General features: G+C 39.3%; 1 protein-coding gene across 6 annotated transcripts in view; it reads right to left on the bottom strand.

The window, feature by feature from the left end:
* Positions 1 to 19,580, bottom strand: part of FAM83B (family with sequence similarity 83 member B) — an 81,076-nt gene extending 61,496 nt beyond the window's left edge. The window contains exons 1-3 of one of the 6 annotated variants that reach the window (XM_034648128.1): positions 19,327 to 19,580; positions 6,622 to 6,780; positions 2,456 to 2,959 (exon numbers count right to left, since the gene is read on the bottom strand). In XM_034648128.1, coding sequence (XP_034504019.1) covers positions 2,456 to 2,911 — 456 coding nt within the window. In that variant the 5' untranslated portion in view covers positions 2,912 to 2,959; positions 6,622 to 6,780; positions 19,327 to 19,580. Of the gene's footprint in view, positions 1 to 2,455; positions 2,960 to 4,983; positions 5,003 to 6,621; positions 6,781 to 13,550; positions 13,685 to 19,231; positions 19,286 to 19,326 lie in introns of those variants that run through there. The other 5 variants (XM_034648129.1, XM_002923074.4, XM_034648127.1 and 2 more) reach the window with 5 other exon arrangements.
* Positions 19,581 to 24,904: the final 5,324 nt, after the last annotated feature.

Raw genomic sequence — 24,904 nt, 5'->3', positions numbered from 1 at the left:
ATTTGCTCTTCTTATTTAAAATTTTTTCACAAGACCTTGTCTAGTTATGGGCAATAACAGTGTAACATTTTGAAAAAATGACTTCAATAACTTTTTCTTTCCTGGAATATTGGATCCTTTATCTTTAAATAGACATAGTAACACACAAAGATATTTCCAAAAGACTAAAGAAATATACATTATACACACATATAGACCACTTGACCTAATATTTAATGCATCTCGGTAGAAATTAAAACATTCTCCAATGCTTTTGGAAAACAAAACAAAACACTATGTTATCTGTTATGATTTATACTCAAATGCACAAGGTTCAAATGATTCTCTTGCAAGTGGGAGTTCCCAGCAGACAATGACCAGGCAGAGGATATTACTTTTAGAGGCTCACTAAATAAATAGCTGCCACATTAGAAAGAAAGAAAGAACACATCAAATGGTCATGACTAATATTCAGTTTCCAGTGAGTGCTAGCCCAAGAACTTATGATGTGTCCTCAATTTCACTTTGCATCATAGAAATGCAATGCTCCAAAGGAAACTAGTTGTGGTGTAGGCTCATGAATTTGTAACTAAGTTTATCATAGTAATATTAATCTTCAGTGCTGTTTTAAATTTTCAGTTATTATTACAGTTCAAAAATATACTGTCTCCTGAAACAGAAATTAGCAAATGTTATAGTACCTGATCTTTGTTATTCTACCTTTACAAGAATTCATATAAATTCTTGATTTTCATTCTGTTGTTTTACAAAATACAATTGTATAATGTGTCCACAGAGCATAGGACAGTAAAGAATTAAAGATACTTGGGGCGCCTGGGTGGCTCAGCCAGTTAAGTGTCTCCCCTCGGCTCAGGTCACAATTCCAGGGTCCTGGGACTGAGCCCTATGTTGGGTTTCCTGCTCAGCGGGAAGCCTGCTTCTCCCCCTCCCTCTGCTGCTCCCCCTGCTTGTGCTATCTCTCTTTCTCTCTGTTAAATCAATAAAATTTTAAAAAATAAAGTAAAAACACGCATGGTTCAATTCAGAAAATTGAACTGAGAGTTTAATTCATTAAGTTTGGACACCTACCATGTGCTGATTTTGTAGCTAATTTTTAACAAATGGAATAGGTTAGTACTTTCTTTCATGCAATACTGCCAAGCTAAAAGCCAGGTTATTTGAGTTCAAAAGGTATGGGGGAAAAAGTCACCTTACTTCTGCAAAGCCTGCATTTGACATTAGCCTCAGAACATTGTGTTTCCCTAACATGATTGGGAGGCTTTTAGTTGCCTATCTTGCAAACTATAAGGTCACTGAGAATTTCAAGGGTCTTATATTTCTGTACTTCATCAAACCAAGCTTTTGGAGCATTTCTGGGTCTTGGTGACACGAAACAAAGCAATGTCATATATGTGTGGGTCCTCAGGTCCCTTTTAGATCTACATTTCTATGCTGCACGGCATCTGTAAGTTAGTAAATAGACACTTTATAGCGAAAAACTGTAACTCCTTATCCATTCATTTTAAAACTCTAGGTTGAGTGCAATAAACAGCTTAATTTTGTTGTAATCTCAAAACTGTCTACCATGATACTGAGTACCTCGAAAATAGTTAATAACTTTCATTTGATTAAAAGAAAATTTCTACAGTTTTATTTGAGCCCTAAAATAGAATTTCTGAGATTTATAAGCCAATATAAATATTTAATAAAGAGCACAGAGGCCCTAAAATGCTAAGTACCTCAGGACCTTACCTCAGAATTTTATATTGTCATTCCTGATTTTATACCACTTCCACACAACTGAGGAAGTAAGTAAATCTATGGTTTATTTAATAGCATAAACCATGTCCAGAGCAAGAATTAGGGCTCAGTCCTTTTGAGTACAAAAAAAAATTTCACCAGATTTACCAGTAACACATTCCCTTTCAGAGATTGAGGAAAATGTAAGTGCTTTGAACTCAATGAATGCATCACATCATCTTGTTGCCAGTTCATATACCCTAGCCTTCACAGGCAGAAGAAGGTACGTTAAAAGAAGGAAATCTCCTGTAGAGGGACCTAACCACTCTGTTAAATATACACAAGACACGGGAAGTACAACCCTCTTATGTATTCATATGTGTATATTCTGAGAATAATAGGCATGGTCCACACATACAGAGATTCTTTTAACATATATATCTGTTTTACTAGTCTGGTGCATTTTCCACATATTTCGTATTTTTCATTTAGAGTGGAATGAATAAGTCACAGGGATGAAAGGTACAACATAGGGAATATAGCCAATGGTATTATAATAGTGCTGTATGGTGACAGATGGTGACCACGCTTGTGGAAAGCACCAGATAAGGTACAGACTTGTTGAATCCCTATGTTATACACATGAAACTAATGTAACATCGTGTGTCAACTCCACTCCGATGGAAAAAAAATTTCATTTAAAAGAAAAATTTCATTTAGAAATGGAAAATATTACCTTTCTGGCTTCTTTGATCATCTTCCGAATAGTTTCCTTAATTGTAAGTAATTGTGCTCTCGGTGGATGAAAGAGGAGGTCTATATGGGTACCTCCTAAGAGTCCCGGCATCACATACGGCCAGCCTAAGTCAAGATTTGGAGCTTCCACATCAGACTCAATGGGCCAGTAAGTCCCTGAAGATGAGGTATCATCGTAGGAGTTATCAGTACTGTGTGCTGTACTTTGAGCAACTTTCCGAACGTTTTTCAGAATATAACTAATTTCTTCCTCAGCTAGAAAGTCTGATACTCGTTCCTTGGCAAGAAATTCTTGGTATGCTTCTAACCCATGTTCAATGAGTGCGTCAATGGCTACTCGATACCATTCCTTGTAGTGAGGCTCAATGTAATTGTCTGATTTACACTCATCGTTCAATGAGGACAGCATTGATGAGGTTTCCATGACTGCAAGCATCTGACAACAGCACGTTCAAATGTCCATTTGTGCAGTGATGAGAGGTATCTGGGTATTCGAAAGGAAGGAAATCAAGATCAGTTACAATTCTGTAATGAATTTTTCTTACGATCCACATCAATCAACATTTTTGCATTTACTCATTTCCACTACCAGTAACTCAGTATGACACACACTTCACATTCAAAGTGGCATTAATTGCACCATAATTCACATTCCTGTTACAAATAAGCTAAACAAATTCCTTTTACAAGCCACTAGTTGGTTTTCCTTTTCCAAGGTACCTCTACTTTCAGTTTCTCACTTAAGGAAAAACACCTTCCTTTCTCTGACACCCAAAAAGGTCACCCTTCATAATTTTAATGTGGGACTACACATGGTCACATCAGTTTCTAGATGCTTTCTTGATCTGTGTTTTACAGTATTTTAAAATTGAATATAATCAGTACCTGGCCATCCATTAATATAAGTTTTTACTAGGTACTTGCTATGCATACACTCACATACTAATGGGATATAAAAAGCATGAAATACTTGCCTTCCAGAAATGTATTAATTAGCTGAAGAGGCAAAACATACACACAAAACTGTCTGTTACCACTTTGAACAAAGCCATATACTTACTGCTAAGGGCCCAAATGAGTACTGCCTATAGTCAATGCTTTCAGGTTAAAGCAAGTAGAGATCAATACAGAATAAATGATTTATGTATATCCCTGTGCAGGACTTAGGCTTCAGTGGAACCTAGGGTGTTAAGAATATGATCAGGCGGGGGCGCCTGGGCGGCTCAGGTCATGATCCCGGAGTCCTGGGATCAAGCCCCACAACGAGATGGGCTCCCTGCTCAGCAGGGAGCCTGCTTCTCCCTCTCCCTCTGCTCCTCTCCCTGCTTGTGCTCTCTCTCAAATAAATAATCTTCAAAAAGAAAAAAAAATAAGAAAAAAAAAGAATATGATCAGGTGGCAAGAAGGAATATTTTAACCCCACACAAGAGTGAAAAACATAGCAAAACCACACAACAGGCATGAGCTTGATATATTCTTGAATTAGTTAAAAACAAAAACGAAAACCAACTTCGTCCGCTAGAAAGCAGGTTCCTTTCAGTAGGAATAGGAGACAAATTTGAATACACGATGGAGCCAGGTGTGGGGGGACACAGGAGATTTTTGTGATTCAACAAAACCAGTCTTTAAAACAATTAGTCTGACAGTATCAGGGGAACGGAGGAAAGACAAGCAGCCAAGTTTTTCAGTGTTCCAACACCCAGTCAAGAAGTGACAAGAATATTCAAGAGCTGGTTCAAAGTAAGAGCTCCTGAGATTTGATGGTTTGACAGCATTTAGGTGATGAAGAAATTTAAGATATCAAAGATAATTCAGGGATTTCTTAGAATCAAATCTGCCTAACCAAGCTCATACCCCAACCCTCACAATGCCCACAAGCTGTCATTCATTCAATCCTTCACTGTGTAAGATACCACTCTAGACTTTATCTCGATCAAATAAGGGACTTTCCAACCTTTTGAAGTCATGCTCTCCATTGTGTAGATTAAGACAAAATTCAGCTCCATTAACTGCTACTAGCACTAACGACTAACTTGACCAAAAACATCTTTGTCAAGGGCCCTGTCCTAATTTAAAATTTTCCACTTAACAGCTTTTTCAGACTCAGGACTATCAAAACTCACACCTGATTTGGGAGGGTAACCCACAAAGCCATTACTCTGTATTAACTCCTCAGCTCAAAAGCTGTAACAAGTCACTAATACAGAGAAGTTGTGAAGAAATGGAAAACAGGGCCATGAGTTTTGCTGAAAGGGTGGGGAGATCAGAAGAGTCAGCACACACACAAAGGCAGAGCTAATGAACAAGGAAGATAAAAGGATCCTCTTGGCTCTTTTAATGGAGATGATCCTGTCCCCATCCCTAGGCTCAACATTTTTACTAACAAACTCTCAAAGTATAGAGAGCCTAAAGATTAAATCTGATACCAGGGGGAAAAAAACAAAACCAAAACCATGTTTATGCTACTGGCACGTACCGTGTAGAAACCAGGGATGCTGTTAAACCTACCTCGATACACAGGACAGCCATGTACATTCAGAAATAATCTGGCCTGAAAGGTCAATGGTGCCAGGTTGAGAAATCTTCATCACATTGCTCACTTAATATGCACCGTATTATACTACTAATTAATGACCTTGACCTTTTCGGTTGTTCATTAAAGTTCTTTTTTACATCTAATACTGGACTAATTTTTAGCAAAGAAATAAGGTTTTTATTTACATGATAGAATCAATCCATTGGACTACAGTATAGTTCCCTAAGGTTTAGTGAGGCGTGGTGTCAATTTGAGAATTCCACTTCATGAAGGGATGGCATACAGTGATCCCACGAAAATCGCATCTGTTATTTGTAATTGCTTAAGACAGTAGTTAACTACTGGTTGTTTACAAAAATCTTAAACTTTCTTAGCACTTATTTCCTAATTTTTTTTTTTTTAAAGATTTTATTTATTTATTCGACAGAGATAGAGACAGCCAGCGAGAGACGGAACACAAGCAGGGGGAGTGGGAGAGGAAGAAGCAGGCTCATAGCAGAGGAGCCTGATGTGGGGCTCGATCCCATAACGCCGGGATCACGCCCTGAGCCGAAGGCAGACGCTTAACCGCTGTGCCACCCAGGCGCCCCAGCACTTATTTCCTAATTTTTAAAATTCAACTTTTGAGTTCCTATATCATGAGAAGTTAAACACCTATTATCTACTTAGAAGCTAAAATGCATGAAGTGCTTTTAAAAGCTGTATTGATCCCCAAGCTTTATCTAGGTAAATATATACTCTGCAACTATAAAGAAATTCACTCTTGAGCTATGGGTAAACTGCAAAATCAGAGAGATCACAAGGACCATGAAAGTAAAATAAAAGCATGAAGACGAAGACGAAAAGTCAATTATGAGCGGAAAAAACTGATCAAATAGCAATGCCAGATACAATGCAGAAAAACACATCACAGAAAAAAATGCAATAGCTATGAGCATGGGAGTTGAGATATTTGAGTTAAGATAAAAAATAAACATGCTTGATGTTGTCCTGCTAGAGAAGCTATTCCCTCTAAGCCCTGTCTAGAGATATGCATCTATCACAAGAACTGTTTACAACGGATAATGGTGAAGGAACCATTTACAAACAAATTTTAAGGGAGAACAGTAAGGTAATGGCACTTGCACAAATGGGTACTGCAATAAAACAGCACCTGTATTTAGTTACAGATTTAATATAGCACTCTCAGGAGTTCAATCACTGAACCTTTTAAGGACTTAATTTGAGGACAAAATTAATTGGGTATGCCTTTAAACATGTAAAGGTGCATTATTTTATTAATAGCCATTAAAAACTCCTAGAAAGTATATAAACATATATAATAGAGTTAATGAGTAGAGAAAAATAAAGTTTCACTATGATGTAAAAGCTAAACCGACCACTAGGCCCGTCTGCTAGTTAAGTGACTCATTCCAAAAAATAGGCTTATAAAATATGGGATTCAAATCCATGCCTCAAAAGCATTACAAATTTATTTGATATTGAATATTTGGTGTCATTTGTGGAAAGTATAAATTCCAAAGGTATTAAACATTAGATTTCAATTCATGAGCTACTCTGGAAAACATTTTGGCAGTTTCATCATAAAACTAAATATGAAAATGACATACTTGTTTATGGTTTCTGATATGAAGAGATTCATTGAAAGGACTTCTGAAAGAACAGGTCAATGGAAAAATGCTCCAAAGAGAAATTACAACTTTCTTGAACCACAAATAGTCTGAGGTTATGATTACTAATGTGCAAGAAGATGACCCAACGTCATGATTCTGAAAGAAACACAAAAAGGATCACAGCTGCTGGTATCTCTGAGGTACCTTTTCCAACCTCTGTCTTATATGGTTTCTATTCAACTACTAAATGCTGTTACGGGTTAAATAATGTCTCCTCACAAGGTCTGTTCAAGTACAAGCCCTCAGTACCACTGTGATCTTGTTTGGAAACAGGGTCTTCTTTGCAGAGGTAATCAAGTTGAGATGAAGTCATATTTAATCCGTGACCCACAACAGTTGCAAATTATATCTCTCTTTTTTCCTTGAATTTTAAGCTACCAAGATTGTGTTTGACTTTGAATTTGATTACCAGAAATTTAAGATGACAATTAAAACATTAAAGAAGATACTATTAAATTAAAAAAAATTTTACTATAATAGTCAAGCTGCCAAGTGCAATTTGATATCAAATTTTGGCACCCAAACTTATTAAAAAATTCTCAGCTGGCTTTATAATAATACTTACAACAAAATGGCCCAAGAGTACAGATTACAGTCTTCCACAGGGTCTGATTTTCAGCAGGCCAAAGAATACATGAACACACAGCACACCCAGTCACAGGGTTCTGAATGTAAATATCTCCATATATCACAAATAGAATCACCCGCCTTATCAAACTCATGAAAAGGAAACTAAATACCTCCAATTCATTTTATAAATCCCAAATAAAAATTCCATTTGCTCAGTATCTAAACATTTATTAATTTCTTTAATTTCTTTTAATTGGCTGTGGTATGATATTATTGATTTCCTATCAAAGTACTTAATTCCATGGTTTGTTTGTATTACCTGTTATTCAATATATTTTCCATCCCCAATTTAAACTATAGTCTAGACATAAGAACATACAGGCCCCCAATATATGTTAACAACATTAAAACGTACTCATTCACTGTCATTTGGAACCATGGAGTAATTCCTATAGAGAAATTCACAGAAAAAACAATAAACCCTCTTCTCAGCATATACTAGATAGTCAACCTTCAGAGGAATACTCTATGCATGGCTTAAAATACAAGTGGAATTAAAGCAAATTACTGTTTTACCAACACCTAAACAACTCCAGAATTGCATTCTATCATGATACTAGCATTCCAGAAGCTCCAATGAATGAGATAAGATCATCTTAATGGGGATGAATCTTGTGCTGGGAAGTGTTCCATCTTGTCCTGATCCTGATCAATACACATAACGATCATTCGGATGAATCAGTAGAAACACACTGATATAGTTGGCAGAAGTAAACAACAGCATATACACTAGGAGCCAGAATTAATATTCAAAATGATCATAGATCAAGTCCAACACAATAAGTGTAAAAGTTTTAATTTACATTAAAAATTAACCACACAAGTACAGGATTGAGCAGCGTTTGAGGCAGATTATGTCACGAAGAATAGCTGAAAAATTAGAGGGTTTAATCCAAAGAGAACACTAAAAGAGACACAGGAGAGTAGTCTTTAAATGTATGAAGGGGGAAAGCAGGGTTGAGTGACAAATCACTGGTTAGCTCAGTGACACAGAGGGAGTGAGAGGCCCTGAGTTCTGTCTTCTCCTCTGCCACATACTGGTCTTAAGATTTCGGTCACAAAATTTCAGGGCTCTAAACTGCATGTCTCTCACTAGGAAAATGGGTAAAAGAACAGTACTGACTGCAAAGGGACTAAATGAGATAAAAGGCCCTCAACTCTGTATCAGCCATAAAGACTGCTAAAATAAATTGCTAGGTAGTAATGAAAGATGACTTCAAATACATCCATTCTGACCTCAGTGTGTACTTTCCAATCATTAAATTCTTCTTTCCAGCTTATCTTTTAACTAAGGCAAAAGACACTTCAGGCAAAGCTTCCTGTGATGGGAACTGAAACTACCCCCTCAAGCAATGAGGACTGCCTGGAGCCAGCAAGACCCCTTGTGATTGACCCCAAGACAATTATGGGCCTGACCTTTCCTGCCTCCCTGCAGGTACCCACTGACCTTTGTCCCACATTTTCCTAACATAAACCTGGAAGTATTCTCAGCACTTTCTCAGTCTTTGAGGTGCTAGTCTACTGTCTCCCTGGTGGTGGCCTCACTGAAATAAACTTTCTCCTTTCCCCACCACTTCTCTGTCTTTGGATTTTGTCAGCAGCGAGTGGCCGAATCTGGTCTGTTTGGGACCTGAGAGCCAGGCACTCATGCACCCCCACACCCTGGTTACAGTAATATAGGAGAGAATTTTACTTAATAATAAGGCTCTGGGGGAGCCTGGGTGGCTCAGTTGTTAAGCGTCTGCCCTCGGGTCAGGGTGTGATCCCGGAGTCCTGGGATAGAGCCCCACATCCGGCTCCTCTACTGGGAGCCTGCTTCTTCCTCTCCCAACCCCCCCCCCCTTGCTTGTGTTTCCTCTCTCGCTGGCTATCTCTCTTCGTCAAATAAAATCTTTAAAATAATAATAATAATAATAATAATAATAATAATAATAATAAGGCTCTATTTTTCTCTCACTTTCTTAATGAGTATCCTCTTTCTGTATGTAATCAAGCAGAGGACATATATTTGAAAGAATCCTATAATATGTAACAAGTTGGGCTCCAGGACGCCCTTGCCAAAATTCTAAGATGATATTCATTTTGCCCACTGAAAAGATGTGTGATACCCTAAACTTCCTAATGTTGTTTGGAGGGAGGGAGATGGTTAAAAAAAAAGTGTTTCTAATGTGACAAGGAACTGCCTAGTGTCCTTGTCACTTTCTCCTAAGTCAGCCTTCGCAATTCCGCTTCTATTTTTTTTTGAGAGAGAGAGAGAGTGCATGTATGTGAGCAGGCACAGGGGAGGTGGGGGTGCAGAGGGAGAGAGAATCTTAAGCAGGCTCCATCGATCTCACACCCTGAGATCATGACCTGAGCTGAAATCAAGAGTCAGACAGTTAATCAACTGAGCCACCCAGGCACCCCTCAGCTTCATTTTTTTGAAGTTAAATAAAGAATATTCTACCTACTCATTTTCAAACGCAAAACAAACAAAAAGCCAAGAAAGTCAAAAGCCACCTCTAGTAGTTTTGATAGAATGCAAAAATGCTTACATTATGATGCTCTATGGATAACAAGCAGGCTATCAAACTATGTAAGAGCAGAATTATAATTAAAGAAAATTCATCCAAAAACAAAAATAAAAACACACACATAAAAATGACAGTGGCTGCCTTGGAGAGGTGGTTTTATGGGTGATTTTTTAAAACTCCTTTACCCTTTTCTGTATTTACCAAATGTTTACATACATACATACACACACGTATACATACATATATGTATATACATACATGCATGTATATACATACACACATGTATATATACACACAGAGATGTATGTACATACATACATAGATGTATTATTGTTTTCCTTCAGGAAAAAAGGAATTTTTAAGAGAATTACTCCAATAGTTATTTTTGACTTGAGAATACCCTCCTCTTTGTCCATTCACGTACGAAGTTGCCTGTTAGAGGTAATTCAAAATGCTGCATATAAAACAGTTCAATAATTCTTACAGAGCAACACATGAACAAGTGCAGGATATGAGAAACTGAAGCTATATGGATTCAGGGACCAACAAGGAAAAAATAAAATAAAAATAACTGCATACACTTAATGAGGTCTGAGTGAGTAGATCACTGATGTGCAGAGCTGTCCCTAGCTCCCCGGGCTCAGAACAGAGTCACTGCAAGGAGCTCCCATAGCAATTTCTGCACATATTATCATTTTCCATGCACTATTTAAATGCATTATCTTCTACCTTCTTCACTATAAGCTCTGTGATGGTGGAGATTATCTGTTTAGCACAATTATTAATGCTCAGTACATAATTGTTACATAACGAGCTAATAATACACTGCTTTAATAACTCAGCATAACAGAATGAGAGTTGATTAAATATGAGAGGCCAAAAAAATCCCGAAGTATAATTTTTTTAAATGATAATATCCATGCAGAACTTTTTAAGACTGAAGCACATATTTGTTTCTATTAAATGGAGGTTAGTTTTTTAATAATACAAAATATTACCCACTGAAAAGGGTTTTTAAGAGACTAATTAGAAAAATGACTGAGCACTATAAAAGTAATCTCTATTAAAAATAAACATAAATACTAATTTCAAGCAAATACTTTGTAAGAAGGATAGAAATGTTATCAACTGTCCTTTGGGAATTCTCCCTCAGAACTGTACTTTGAAATGTTTAATTATGTTATAGTCAGTCTGAAAATCATTTCTGTGTATTTAAATTAATCTTCATGAAACAAAGTTCTAAATCTTGTTTTTCAGCATAGTGATACAAATTAGCTGTAAAGTAGGACTTACTTCTCTGTTTTTGATTATCAGTTCTGTTATTATATGAACTTACTTCAGCAGGAAGAAAGAATTCACTGGGTGTTTAAATGGATTATGACTATAGATGTTTAGCATATCGTGAAGGTGAAATTAGAGTAAACTATATATTCCAGAGCAGTGCTGAGAAGTTTAAAAGTCCGTATTTTCCAACAGGGTAAAACAGAGCAGTGTGAGGCTTAAGTTTATCCAACACATTCTTCAGATGCAAACCCAGATTCTGGTTTCAAGAAGTATGTAGATCTCTACCCTAAAGGTAGGCAAAACTCACAACAGGATCAGCCTTTTTTTTCCCCCTTGAGAGTGCTACAGTCCTAGGGGAAATGATGTTTAACAGTGACTACTATTGCTGCCAATGGTATCTGAAAATCATTGCTGGGATACTAGGTTGCAGGACAGAAGGCTAAGAATTTCCATCAAATGCCATCAAAGCTACTTATTTTCCTGTTGTCTGGGCTTGGACTTGGAAACTTGACTCATGGACCCTCATTCACTCTTCTCTGTCAGTATTCTCCCCAGGATAATGTCATCCAGTCTTACAGCAGGAAATACTCTATATCCACGGATGATTCGAACATCTCCAGACATGACTGCTCCCCTAGGCTCCACACTCATCTATTCATCTGGTTTCTGGACACCGTCCCTGGTTTACTTTCTTTACACTGAACATGCCAGGTTAATTCCCGTTTTAGGATCTCTGTACAAGTCATTCCAAGAGCCTAGAATTATCTTTCTTTTCGTTCCTATCTTACTCATGTGGCACCTCCTATTTTTAAAAGGACCTACCCTCTATGCTATGCTTAATTCTATTATCTGGTTTTACTCAACTTCTGGCATTTATTATTACGTAAAAATAATCCAGGTATTTGTTTCCTTGCCATTGCCTGTATCCCCCTCACTAAAATGGAAGTTGATCAAAGGCCACCAAGCTGTTTTTTCTAACTTATCTATGCCACTGTCATATTGGGTATTCCTTACTTTGAGTATCACAGCTGGTCTTAGATAAGGCCTATTGTCTTACATTTTAAGTATGTTGGGATCTATGTTTCATTCCTCCCTCACTTGTAATCACAAAGGGGAAATAACTAGGGGTCTATGTATTCCCTCACTTGTTTGCCTTATCAACCCTCCCCAAGACATACACAATCCCCTGCTCATCAAAGAAAGTGGGTGCAGGATCTTTCAACCTCAGCTTCTGAACTTCTGTATAATATAAAACAAGGACTTGATATATTTAGATGAGAGCACCACAGGCAACAAGGGCCCCACTGAGCAAAATGTTGAATGTGTCTCAGGTGCCCTCTTGTCCCAGCTTTTGAGTCTACTTAAGACAACAGAAAGCCAATCTTGGTACACGCTGACATTTACAGAAGAACAGGTGCTGTAGGAAAACATCATAAACATGTGCCCCAATATGAGCTATTAAAGTGGCTTTCCAAATACCTGTAACAAAAACAGTGTGCTTCATCTATGAAAAAGTGCAAGTTTGCAAATAAAGTGTCTTAAGAAAATGTATTTTCCTTACGCATGTTGGGAATGACAATCAAAAGACAGTGTTATAAGTATTTAGTGGCAACAAAAAAAATCTTGGACTATTAAAAAAGTAGAGGAGTGGGACACCTGGTGGCTCAGTCAGTTAAGCATCCGACTCCTGATTTCGGCTCATGTCATGATCTCAGGGTCTTGAGACTGAGGCCTGCGTAATGCTCCCTGTCTGCCCGACCCTTTCCCTCTTCTCCTCCACCCTCCACCCCCCACCCCCCAGCTCTGTGTGTGTTCTCTAAAATAAATAAACAAAAATCTTTTTTAAAAAAATTAAAAGAAGTTTAAAACAAGTAATATTGTAGAAACTATGCAAGTGGACACGTTTATTTAGTTAACATGTCAAAAAATATTAAGTATTAATAATATATCTATCCTGCAAAGATTTTAGTTTAATTTGTATAATGTAGTTTAATTTGTATAAAGATCTATATAAGTAAACGAACATGTACAAAGCAATCCCAATGTCTAGTGATCCTTTATTAGTCTTTTCCCTCAGGATTCACTTTTAATTAAGCATGTTTAGAGAGCTATATCACGGATGAAATGAAGAGCTTCTTTTTTACTTTGCCTCAGAAATTCCCCAAAAAATCTGTTTGGAAAACCAGCCCATCCTAGTTTAGACCTTGTGACCTTGTATTGTTTTCTTCATTGGCTCCTCTCACTTGCTTATAGAACCAAAAAGATATAAATACATTTTTTTTAAATGTGTAAAATGTTGCTGGATTTGTAAAGATGGATTTCTAGGTCTTGTGAATTACGTGTGAGCAATGCTCCTTTGCTAAACTCCTGTGACAGTGGTTCTACCCCGGGCAACTATAATGACCGAGTGAAGACTGACGCTTCTAAAGCTCTACTCACCGTTCCCTAAACCAGACCTGAACCAGAAACCGTACATGGCAGCTCTTCCGTTTCACTCCCATTTGTCTGTAAGGTCCATCCAGGTCAGTTAAACTGTGACGGAGGGGGAGACGATACCTCAAATAAGGATACCACTGTGCTAGGACGTGAAAAAAAATCAAACGTAATAATTACTTTAACTCAAGTAACTCATATTTTATCAAGTCGTTTATTTTATGTGTGACACATGCACACACATAATTAAGATGTTCATGGGCTCCTGTCTCAACGTTTTGTAGAACCGTATTGTGGGTCCAATGTCCTCAGAGAGATTTTTAATTTTCTTTAGTGTCAATTTCCTGCTGAGATTTTTTTTTAAAGAAAGTTTCAATTATATGTATTAGTCCCTGACTTAATTTTTTTGAATTTGAACTTTTCTACATTAGACACTGACACTAAAAGGTACCTTTCCTGTGACAAATCCAGTTTTCAATCCATCAATTAACAAGTATTTCAAACTTACTGCACAGAGGCTGCGGGCATGTCAATATCCAGCTTCACTAACACTATTATCCTTCTTTTTTACTATCTTATTTGCACCCTTGAGTATTTTATTGAAACTTCAACTTCTAAGTTTTAGGAAAATGGAAAAATGAAAGTCTTGATGTTAGTAAAATGCTTATCTAATAAGCTAAGTATAATAGAGGCAAAGATGGAAATTACTGAACATGCCAAAGTAGGCAAATCTTGAATTTTAATCAGACGATCACTGTACACATGTTCTACTGTGAAGGTAAAGACCATTTTTTTTTTTAAATATTTTATTTGTCAGAGAGAGAGAGAGCACAAGCAGGGGAGCAGCAGAGGGAGAGGGAGAAGGAGAAGCAAGATCCCCACTGAGCAGGGAGCCCAACACCGGCTTGATCCCAGGACCCCGGGACTATGACCTGAGCTGAAGGCAGATACTTAACTGACTGTGCCACCCAGGTGCCCTAAAGAACATTTTTTAGAATGTATAAAATGCCAGAAATATATTGTTAAATAGTATATTTAATATTTAAAGTATAACTGACAATTTTATTTATATTTTAACTTTTTTTTTATAATAATATTTTTTTATTATGTTAGTCACCATACAGTACATCCCTGGTTTCTGACGTAAAGTTCGATGATTCATTAGTTGTGTATAACACCCAGTGCACCATGCAATACATGCCCTCCTTACTATCCATCACCAGCCTATCCCATTCCCCCACCCTCCTCCCCTCTGAAGCCCTCAGTTTGTTTCTCAGAAGGGGGAATGAAGCGTGAGAGACTATGGACTCTGAGAAATATATTTTAACTCTTACAGAACAAAATTGCCTCTGTAATATATGTTACTTGATTTTCATATTATTTGAATTTTACAAATTTTTAGAAAGCTACAATGTACCAAAATAGAAAACTGTACTGATATTGAGAGATGACAGACAGAAACAAAGACAAACAGGTGAACAGATGGAGATACAGCCAAATAAATAGATGTAGGGAACAGACGAGAAGGAAAAAGAAAAGATGAGAGGTGGGACAGAAAATGAAGATGAGCCTAAGGAGGAAAAGGAATGAGCAAAGAAGGGAAATAAACACAAAGGAAAAGAAAGAAAAGGAAGAGAAGCATAGAGAAGAAACAAAGAGGCCAGAAACCATAAGATCGCACAAAGGACTAGCGGGACACTAAGAGATGAAGGAAAGGAAGACCAGAACCTGAAGCAAGGAAGGAATCACTGGGGGACGCGGTCACTAGCTCCTGACTCCAAGAACAACTTGGTTTGATTTTTGTCTTTCACTAACAAATAATTCAGAAGTCACATTTATTTGAAAAAAAGCCAATTATTTTAATACATCAGGAAACAGCTGCTGAATGAGTCAGAGGAGACTAAGTAGTTGGAGCAATGCACTGTTAGGAGTGAAAGCCATCACTGCTTGTGCATGGAAATCAACGACAGCCTGGACCAAAATTCCGCTGGTTGACTCTGCTGCAGCCACTGAGGTGGAAGATGCAGCTCCGTAGTGCGTTGAAAACTACTTTTTCTTCCCCAAATGAGTAACGCTTATACCATCAGAGAGGCAGCCTGACAACAGAGAACTAAAACTCTCTGAAATGAAAATTTGACAAAACAAGTGAACATAACGAACTGCTCAGTGATACTATGGGGAGATGGCAGTTAGCATCATTTTACAGCACCCTCAGTAAGAAGTGATCACACAGGATTTCAGAGCAGGATGGGACACGCCATTGAAAAACCAGAGAGGCCAACAGAATTTAGGTACTTTGTCCAAAATCACGACTACGTCAGGTGTGCTAATGCTCAACTTCACAAATACTTAATGGGCATCTACAACACCTGCTGGGACTTCCAGAGAATATGAAGGAAATATTAAGTAAGTGGACCAGATTCATTAATTTTTGATTGCACTTACAAATGTTGTTATCAGGTCCCTAACTGTAAGCTTCCTGAGATCCAGGAACAGTATCTTGCTACCTTCCTACCCAGAGTGAAACAAAATGCTCCACACAAAATAGTCAATACACGCATGCTTAAGGGAGGGATAGAGTATAAGAGCAAAAAGTTGTAACTTTTAGATATCAGTACTGCATAAACTGCATCAGTTCTGCATAAACTCTTCAAAATCGGCCACCGCCAGCATCATGGAGATTACACCTGACCCTATGCCAGTTCTCAAGAGGCTGACCATCACTAACTTACCTTCCCCAGAGATGGGTGCAGTCTACAAACTACTTGATACATAGCACAAAAGATAAAAGTCATGTGCCTCTAGGGGACATCTGGCCTCACTCCTAAGGATAGTATGAAAATAAAACAAAATTACAAACTGAGTAGTAATTAGATGTCCCCAGAGGAAAAGGTTCCTCATATCAGCCATGATCACATGATTCAAACACTTCCCCACACAGATGTGCCCAATGGGTGAATAATCCTTATGCTTGGATCATCTCTCCAACCCAGTCTCATCTTCCTCACAGCATCCTAGCTGCTGAAAACATCATTTGCCTTCTTGATCCCCCACCCCTACCTCCTACACATATTGGCCTTCTCACTCTTTAATAAACCCTCCTTCCCAACCCTGGAGCCAACTTGCTCCCACTCCATTTCACCTCCACATGAGCCCTTTCTACGGGAGCCCATCATTTCCCCAGTTCCTGTGTCAGCAGCCCACAGTACTCAGTTTCCAAGGATCCAAGGATCTGCAGTACTGACACCCCCCCAAACCCTACTCCACCCTTGGGGGCTTCGATAGACACCACAAAACAATGCTAATGCCCACGGCCTGCCTCAGTAAGACGGAACCTACATCTGAAGGTTCCGGTACATTTTCTCAGAGAAGTGTTGGTGGATTTAATTTTTTGGTGGAGCTTAGGTGCTATGTGTATAAAATTTAATCCACAATATCTTAAAATCTATAACCATCAGAACACTACTTTTGGGGTGGCTTGGAGACTGTATGTCAAATGATAAACTCGCCAAGAGAACTCTAAAATACATCCCACTTCCAGATCAGAAATAATTAAATAAACAAAAATACATTTCAAAATTAGCAGTAACATTGTGTTTAACAGATGCTGGATTGTGAAACATCCTTGGAACACTCATTTTACAAGTTACAGTGGGACAGATATGCAAACTTACCTAACTAGCTAAACAAGGACAACTTGTAATTTTACAAATAATTAGTTAAATTAAGCTAAGTGGGGCCTTTTCAAACGCTCTCCTCCAACCAGATAATGTTATAGAAGAGGCCTGCTTTACTGGGATCACACTTTCACCCACAAGGTTCTCAAGATTTAAACTATAATGTTACATCTTGGAAACTCATTACTGTATAATGTAATCAAACAGAAAACACGTAGGTGAGTTGCTGCAGGATAAGTCACTGTCAAGAAAATACTCAATGTATGAACCTCCACCATGAACTATAAGGGGATATGGTAGCAGGAGGAGATATAATAGAATCACAAAATTAATTAACCCATCCCAAAAGAGTTTAGTCAGTTATAGTTTAAGTAATAATCTCCAGAGAGTAATCACAAAAGACATCACTGAGTCAGCACCAGGGGTGTGGTCTGTCCCCAACTATGCAACCCCTTTCAGCATCTGTTCAATCGGTAAAGCTTCCCACAGTAAGTTCTGAGCATCTGTGGTCTAGAATGTGCCAGCTTTAAAGGCAGGATCCACCCAGCCCCTCAGGCTGGCTCTGCAGGGTGCAGCCCGCACTCTTTCATAGACGTACACAACCACGTGTGCCCTAAACCCAAAAGCCAGGGGGTGGAATTTGAAACTGCAAGGTGTGGGGGCCCGCCATCATCTTGGGAACTGCCATCATCCCCAGAAACAAACAAACTTCCACTTCATCCTGTTTCACACCCTTCTCATTATTTTGAAAAACCAACCCAACAAACAAACAAACAAAACCAGGCTTTCTCTGCAAAGGCCCTTTCAACACTGCTCCCTTGTCCTATTTCTTGTCAGGACTCATTCAACCTCAGTCATGGATTTCCCTGGGGCGCTTGCACTGGTTGGGAATGAGAAAGGGAAATAGGGGAGGTGCCTGCCAGTAAACTGGCCAAATTGTAGCAAGTGGTAATCTGGAAAGGAGTTGCGGGCCTTCACGGTCTACAGCCTTGACTGCCTACCCGCAGCATGGCTTTTTATTGTGTTCTGGCCTTCTCTGAGTTCTCCACTTCTGGGTCAGAAACTCTAGAACCTAGAACCTCATCACTGCATGCATACTCAGCACCACCTTATCCCCTGTTCCCACAGCCTCCTCCCTACAAAGCAGTATTGTCTGTTTCCATACTCATGAATGCTACAACTAAAACATGCACATTCTCTGCCTCCTCACGCACCTTCTAGAGCTAATAATTCTCCCAACTGTCACAAAGAATAGGCCCACAGCCTTTCCGGAGGCTATCTCCTCTAGGCACTCTGTCCCTTTAGAGCAGTGGTTCTCAAAATCTGGTTTGTAGCAGAATGACCTAGGGAGCGAACCAAGGACACCAGACCCAGACCCAGGCAAACCGGAGTTTGGAAAGCACAGGTCTCAACTAGTCTGTAGACAGAAGCCGATTGGATACAAACGAGAGAGGAGATTTTTGTCAAGAATAACTTGTCTTCCTTTCCCAGTTCCACTGCCCACTAAAGATCTAAAGAACACACACGCCCCTCTGCAGCCTACACTCCCCACCTTTTTGCCATATGCCCCCCTCTGCTACCCGCCCCGCCCGACCGCGTCTCCCCTTTACTTCCTCCCACAGACCCTTCCCACCGCCCCCTCCCCGGGGCCCGCGACAGACTCCTAGGGGACAGAGAAAACAAATCCCACGTCCAGGGTAGGCGGTGCCTGTTCCTGGGGGAACCCAACCCACCCCGCCGGAGACCTAACTTTTCAAACTTCCCAACGCGCGCTCAGCCACACGCCAGTGAAAGAAAGTTGACCAGACAGACGAAACCGACCTCTGCACCCTGGCGAACAGCCGACCCCGCGCCGGCTCCCCAGGGGTGTCCCCCATCCCTCACCACCACCACCCCCACGCCGGGCCGCCCAAGGTGAGTGCAGCCTCGGGAGCCCGCCGCTCCCCGCCTGCGCGCCCGCCACTCTCCCCCCGCCGAGACCCGGGGAGGGCAGCCCGAAGCCCCACTTACGGCCAGGAGCGCCCCCGAGCCGCGCGCCGCCGCTCCCGCCACCGAATGTTTGCCGCCCAGGAAGCGGCGAGGCCGAGGGAGGGGAGGGGAGTTACCTGCCGCGCGTCAGGTCGGCGGAGGGAAGCGGACTCCGGCTCCGACCGCGCCTCTCGGGGCCTGGGTGCAGAGCCGAGTGAGGGCAGGTGTGGGGACGAGTTGCAACAAGTCTGAAGTGGTGTCACACCAAACCCCGCGCAGCCAGAAAGCGCCTCGGAACCTGTCTGAACTCAGAAACCCAACCCTCTCCCTACCCAGCCCTCTACCAGCAAAGTATAAAGCCTTCCTTCCCCGTCAGCCCTCAAGGCTGCGGGGCGATTACAAGTCCCGACACCTGGGTCGGGCGAGCAGAAATCCGGGAGGACTACGGCGCACACCTGGGAAGGGGATGGACCTCGGAGGAGCTGGGTTGTGTCCCACCCACGTCCTTCCTGGGCTCTGGAATGCGTGGGGCGGGGGCGAAGGGGCCTCAGGGTTAGGGCGGGGGCGTGAGGGAGGAGGTTGTACCACCCTCGGGAGAGTGGGGCGGATTGAGCCTGCAGGAGATCATTCCAACAGGCAGCCAGCAATGCAGACCCCTACCCAACCACCTGCGTGTTTCCAGGCTTGGGAAAGAGCAGGAGGTGGGAAGGTGGTAGAAACAGTGCTTGTGCCTGTACCTTTTTATGTGAAAGAGAAATTCTAAACATCACCAAAGATTTGGTATCGACTTTGGTATGACCCTGGTTGCTGACTTGGGATGAAAAGATACTGTTTAAAATAGGAATATCTGCATGCAAAGCAGGTCACTCTAGGTGGGATACTGTGTAGCAATGTAAAGGGGGAATAGAGGCCTTGTCATCTGGTTTTAACGTAAACTAATTACAGCAATTAATAAAATTTATTCTAAAAATTTGTCAACATCTCAATAAATTTTTTAAGAATGTTTCTCATAGTTGTATAATCATATAGTCTTCGAAATGTAGCCACATGCAGCAAACTTTAAAAATGCAGCCGAGTGCGGGGGGAAAAATGAAACTTAGGGTAATAATAAGCATATTTTAAGCTTTTGGCATGATATGTAAATTATCATAAAATGGAATTGACCTTAAAAATGACTTTTATGGATATTTTGCTCTGAATAAAATACTTGGGGAAAATGCTAAACTATTGGGATTTCAGTTAGGTCTTGACTGATGAGTCCACTTAGGAGGATGAAATTTACATATTCTAGATACTGAATCAGAGCAAAGGACTATGTCAGAAAATAAAAGCAAGTTCCAAGACAGAAAAAAGTTAGGCTTCCCAGATTGTGGTGCCTGTGATTTATAGTTTCTTTTCTTAAACTGTATATGGAGCATTATCTTTTATATATATCTGATATATATAACTTTTTTCTTCTGTCCCTGTAATTTCCGTGTCTAACCTTTTAATATTTTAATATTTTTGCAATCCTGGTCTTCATTTTGACATTTGACTCACTCCATTCATGTTATCTGTGTGGCACTTCATTTACTCATTTGCTTTTATAATGTGCAAAAATTCTGGTTGTTTCTTATGAACATTTGGGACTGCATTCATAAATATACATTTACTTAAAAATAGCAAGAATATTTAGGCTAAACAAGTTAAAATGGGCCCACAGAAAGTCTGATTTTGTTAAGATATTCATTCATACATAAATCAAGTGAAATCTCAAAGGATATCTATTACAGTGTTAATTATTAAAAGCAAATGAAAGAGAGGAAAATGTAAGTGGAGAGAGAGAATTCATTAAAGGTTGCTATGCTAAAGGCTTTCTGTCCTTGGTGGGATGGGAAAATATGTATAATTGATCTGACCCCTTAAGGAACCTACAAGCCAGGTACAGAGAGAGGACACATGAACAAGGAAAGGAAGCTAATAATACAAGCCAGTATGAGGAACTAGAAGTGGAAAGCACACAGGTCTTTAAAAGGTAAGAGGAAGAAATGATTAACTGCTTAAATCATTAAGGGATGCTGATGGAACTTTACAGAACTGTAGGAACTTGAATTGAATAATGACAGAAGTCATTATTAGTAGACTAAGCTTGTGACCCTCAAAGAGCTTTAAAATATACATATTTTAATGCAGTTTAAGACAATGGCTTCCAGGCAGATGAAGCCACTGATACAGAAAGAATGTCACATGTAACAATAAAAAGCTAGACGTGTTTATCTAAAACATTTTTCCCAAGTATGCTGAGGGAAGTTGAGGGAAGTTAAGAAGCAAAATCACTAATAGTGTTGGCAAAACCTACTACTGGCTGAAATCAGCACATTCGTTCAATAGTCTTAAGACATTTCATGTTAAGACTACTATGAAAATTATTGAAATGAGCTTCATAATCATTTCAAATATCTGCCACATTTAAACTGTTACATAAAGTATTATGTAAGTGTCACTGGTTCAGCACATAGTTACTGAGAGTTTTCTGTAGGAAAGCCATTGTGCCAAGCACTGGGCAGAGGATGGAAAGGTGAATAAAGCATAGTAGATATAACTAGGAATCATCCATGTTTATCTGCATTCTTGACTTCCCTCTGTGTGTGTGTGTGTGTGTGTGTGTGTGTGTGTGTGTTTATGTGTGTGTCAAGATGGAACAACTTAAACACAATTTAAAGTCCACAAAGATGTTAGAGTATTTGTGAAGAAGAGGTGTGGAAATAAATATAATTAAATAAAATTAGATAGATACATAGATTAATAATTGTTTTATTTTCCATCACGAAATTCCTTTAGAAGGAATGAAAAATACATTATTATACTTCGTGACTCCTTCATTTTCAAAATTATGTAGTACTGCATAGTTTTTTTAATCTGTAAGTATCTAAAAGTTTAGATAATTTTAATATTATTTCAGGGAATGAGGTAAAAAAAATAAAATGACAAAACAGGAGAAAACCATGGTCCTTTCTTTTTAAATAGCTAAACTCATTAGATTCTTCCCTCTCATGAACGCATTCCCTCTTCTCTTTCTTTTCAGCAGATCAAATACATGAAAATATAAGGTCGTTTACATTTTTCATAACACACATAAATAATTTTTAAACCTTTCCCACTGTTTACTGGTAAAATGCATAATCATGCAATTAAGCGGAGGGACAGAACATGAATCGATGCTAATGGATATATATTTGATATAAAGTACGATTATTGTAATTATTCAATGTCTTAAATATTCATTATTAGTCTTTTGTTGCCAGTATTCGCTAAGAGATATAAAAATTGTCCAATTTAAATATCTTTTAAATTACTTCTCCTGAAAAGTCATGGGCTCTTTGTCATTGTTATGGATGAATATGAATGCCATCTTCCCAGGTATTTTATCATGGCAATATGTAGCAGTCATTATCACCAACATGATTAACACAATTACAGACATCCATTGCTATCCTATGTTGGACAAATTATGTAGAAATACATCAGTAGTGATCATTCTAAGTGTCCTCAGAGGCAATCATTACCTAGACTAGATTTCACAAAGGTCAACTGAGGTCTGCAATATAAATTATACTTTTGTAATTAAAAGGAAAAAAAGAACGGGATAGCAAGAGAGGGAGAGGAGAGGAAGAATCAGTAAACTGCCAACTCCATGGGTCTTTTCTGGAAGATCTAATTTGCAGATGTCTGCAATTCTGTATCACCGTCTCCAAGACATGACATGTTTATTTGCACTTCATGCCTTTGCCCGTCTCTGCTCAGTAGATGTCCAGCCTGTGATCCCTTCTTGCTTCTTCCTGCCTCTCTTTAGGATAGCCATCATTCAAGACTCATCTCTAACCCTTCATTGTCTAATTCTAGCTTTGGCTTACATGGGCTCCTTAAAATGCATAAGCCTTAATCCCCTTTCTACTTCTCTACCAAAAATATGTGACTTTATAATACCCCTATTATTGTTTGTATCTGTGTGTTTTTTGTTTTCGTTTTTGTATCCCCTCTCCTGGACTGTTGTTGAAGTCTCTGGTATCACTTAACCTTCCCAGTGTCTTGTCTTATCTTCCAATCAGATCAGTAGTTCTCAGTACAATGGCTACCAACCCATCCAGGACATTTGGAAAACGCTATAATGACTGAGGTCTCTACAGGAACTTAGTGGGTGAGGATCCGGAATGATATATGTCCTATAATATGTACTTCACAATGGAAAATTACCCCATGTCTTGCACAAATAACAGCAGTTCTGCCAGATATAATGAAGGTGAAAGGCCATTAATAATTACCTAAGTCTAGAACTTCCCTGTTTTACACACAACAGAAGAATTTTTTTTGCACAGTTTAAATGTATACCAAATTCCAGGAACCTAATTACAACATATTTTTTTAAATTTAGACATTTGTTAAGAATTATTCTTTATTTTTTAAGGTTTATTTATTTCTTTTAGAGAAAGAGAGAGCAGGGGAGGGGCAGAGGGAGAGGGGGAGAGAGAATCTCAAGCAGACACCCTACCTAGTGCAAAGCCCAACACGGGGCTTGATCTCACAACCCTGATATCATGACCCAAGCAGAAACCAAGAGTTGGATACTCAACCAACTGGGCACCCCAATTCCTTATTTTTTAAATCACGGCATTAAAAGAACTACATCAGAGTTACCATAAAACTCATGAGCCTCTTTAAACATCTTTAGGTCAAGCGTCTGACAACTCCATGTTTTCTGGTCTATGTGTATGTGAATATTTATACACAAACAAATAGCATTCTTTGTAAATTGCATATACTTATAATTAGGCATGACATTGCTTTTTAAAAATATGTGCATAGGTTATTTTATTAAGAAATTTCATTTTGTTTTACTATAACAAGGGGACTTTAACCTTAGTAACCTCATTTGTTCAAAAACATAGAGGGGCATTGAGTCTAAGTGGTTAGAACTAGAGAGCCACATTATACCCTTTTATGGGAGAAGCAGGACGGAAAGGAGGGGTAAGCAAAGTAGAAAACTAGGATTTATTGAGTAATCCCTTTGTACCAGGCATAGTGCTTTAGATTCTAATATACACTCAATACTCTGCAGGACCAGCACAGTGATGGCATGCAATGGCTAAGTGATGAAAGAATAAATAGTTCAAAAGTATAAAGCATTCACTGAATGATGACAGCAAAGTCCTTCACATGGCTGATTCCTGCATGATCTGGTCTGTCTACTTCTCTGCTTCACCTGGCATCTCCTCTTCCCATCACACTCCCTGGCCCATCACCCCCATCATTTTCTGAGATCTAGCCCTACCAATCCCCTCTCAGTTAATCTATTTCTGCAGATCTCTTCTTCATCAGGGCATTTACAAATGCTATTCCTTTTGCCTGGAAAGCTGTCTTCACCCTGCTTTCCCTCTTTTTCCTTTGAGGAACCTATCTATAGAATTATTCCTGTTTGTTTGTTTTAATAAATGTTTAATAAATGTTCCTTTCCTTTTTTTTAAATATTTTATTTATTTGTCAGAGAGAGAGAACAAGTAGGGGGAGCAGCAGGCAGAGGCTGAAACAGTCTCCCCGCTGAGCAGAGGGCCCCCCTCCCCCAGGAGCTCTGGGTTTGATCCCAGGACCCGGAGATCATAACCTGAGCCAAAGGCAGACGCTTAACTGACTGAGCCACCCAGGCACCCCTATAAATGTCCCTTTTCTTATGTAATATGA

The sequence above is a fragment of the Ailuropoda melanoleuca genome, chromosome 19 (assembly GCF_002007445.2).
Source record: "Ailuropoda melanoleuca isolate Jingjing chromosome 19, ASM200744v2, whole genome shotgun sequence".
Lineage (NCBI taxonomy): Eukaryota > Metazoa > Chordata > Mammalia > Carnivora > Ursidae > Ailuropoda > Ailuropoda melanoleuca.
The sequence above is the reverse complement of the archived record's forward strand: the minus strand, read 5'-3'. Positions and strand labels throughout refer to the sequence as shown.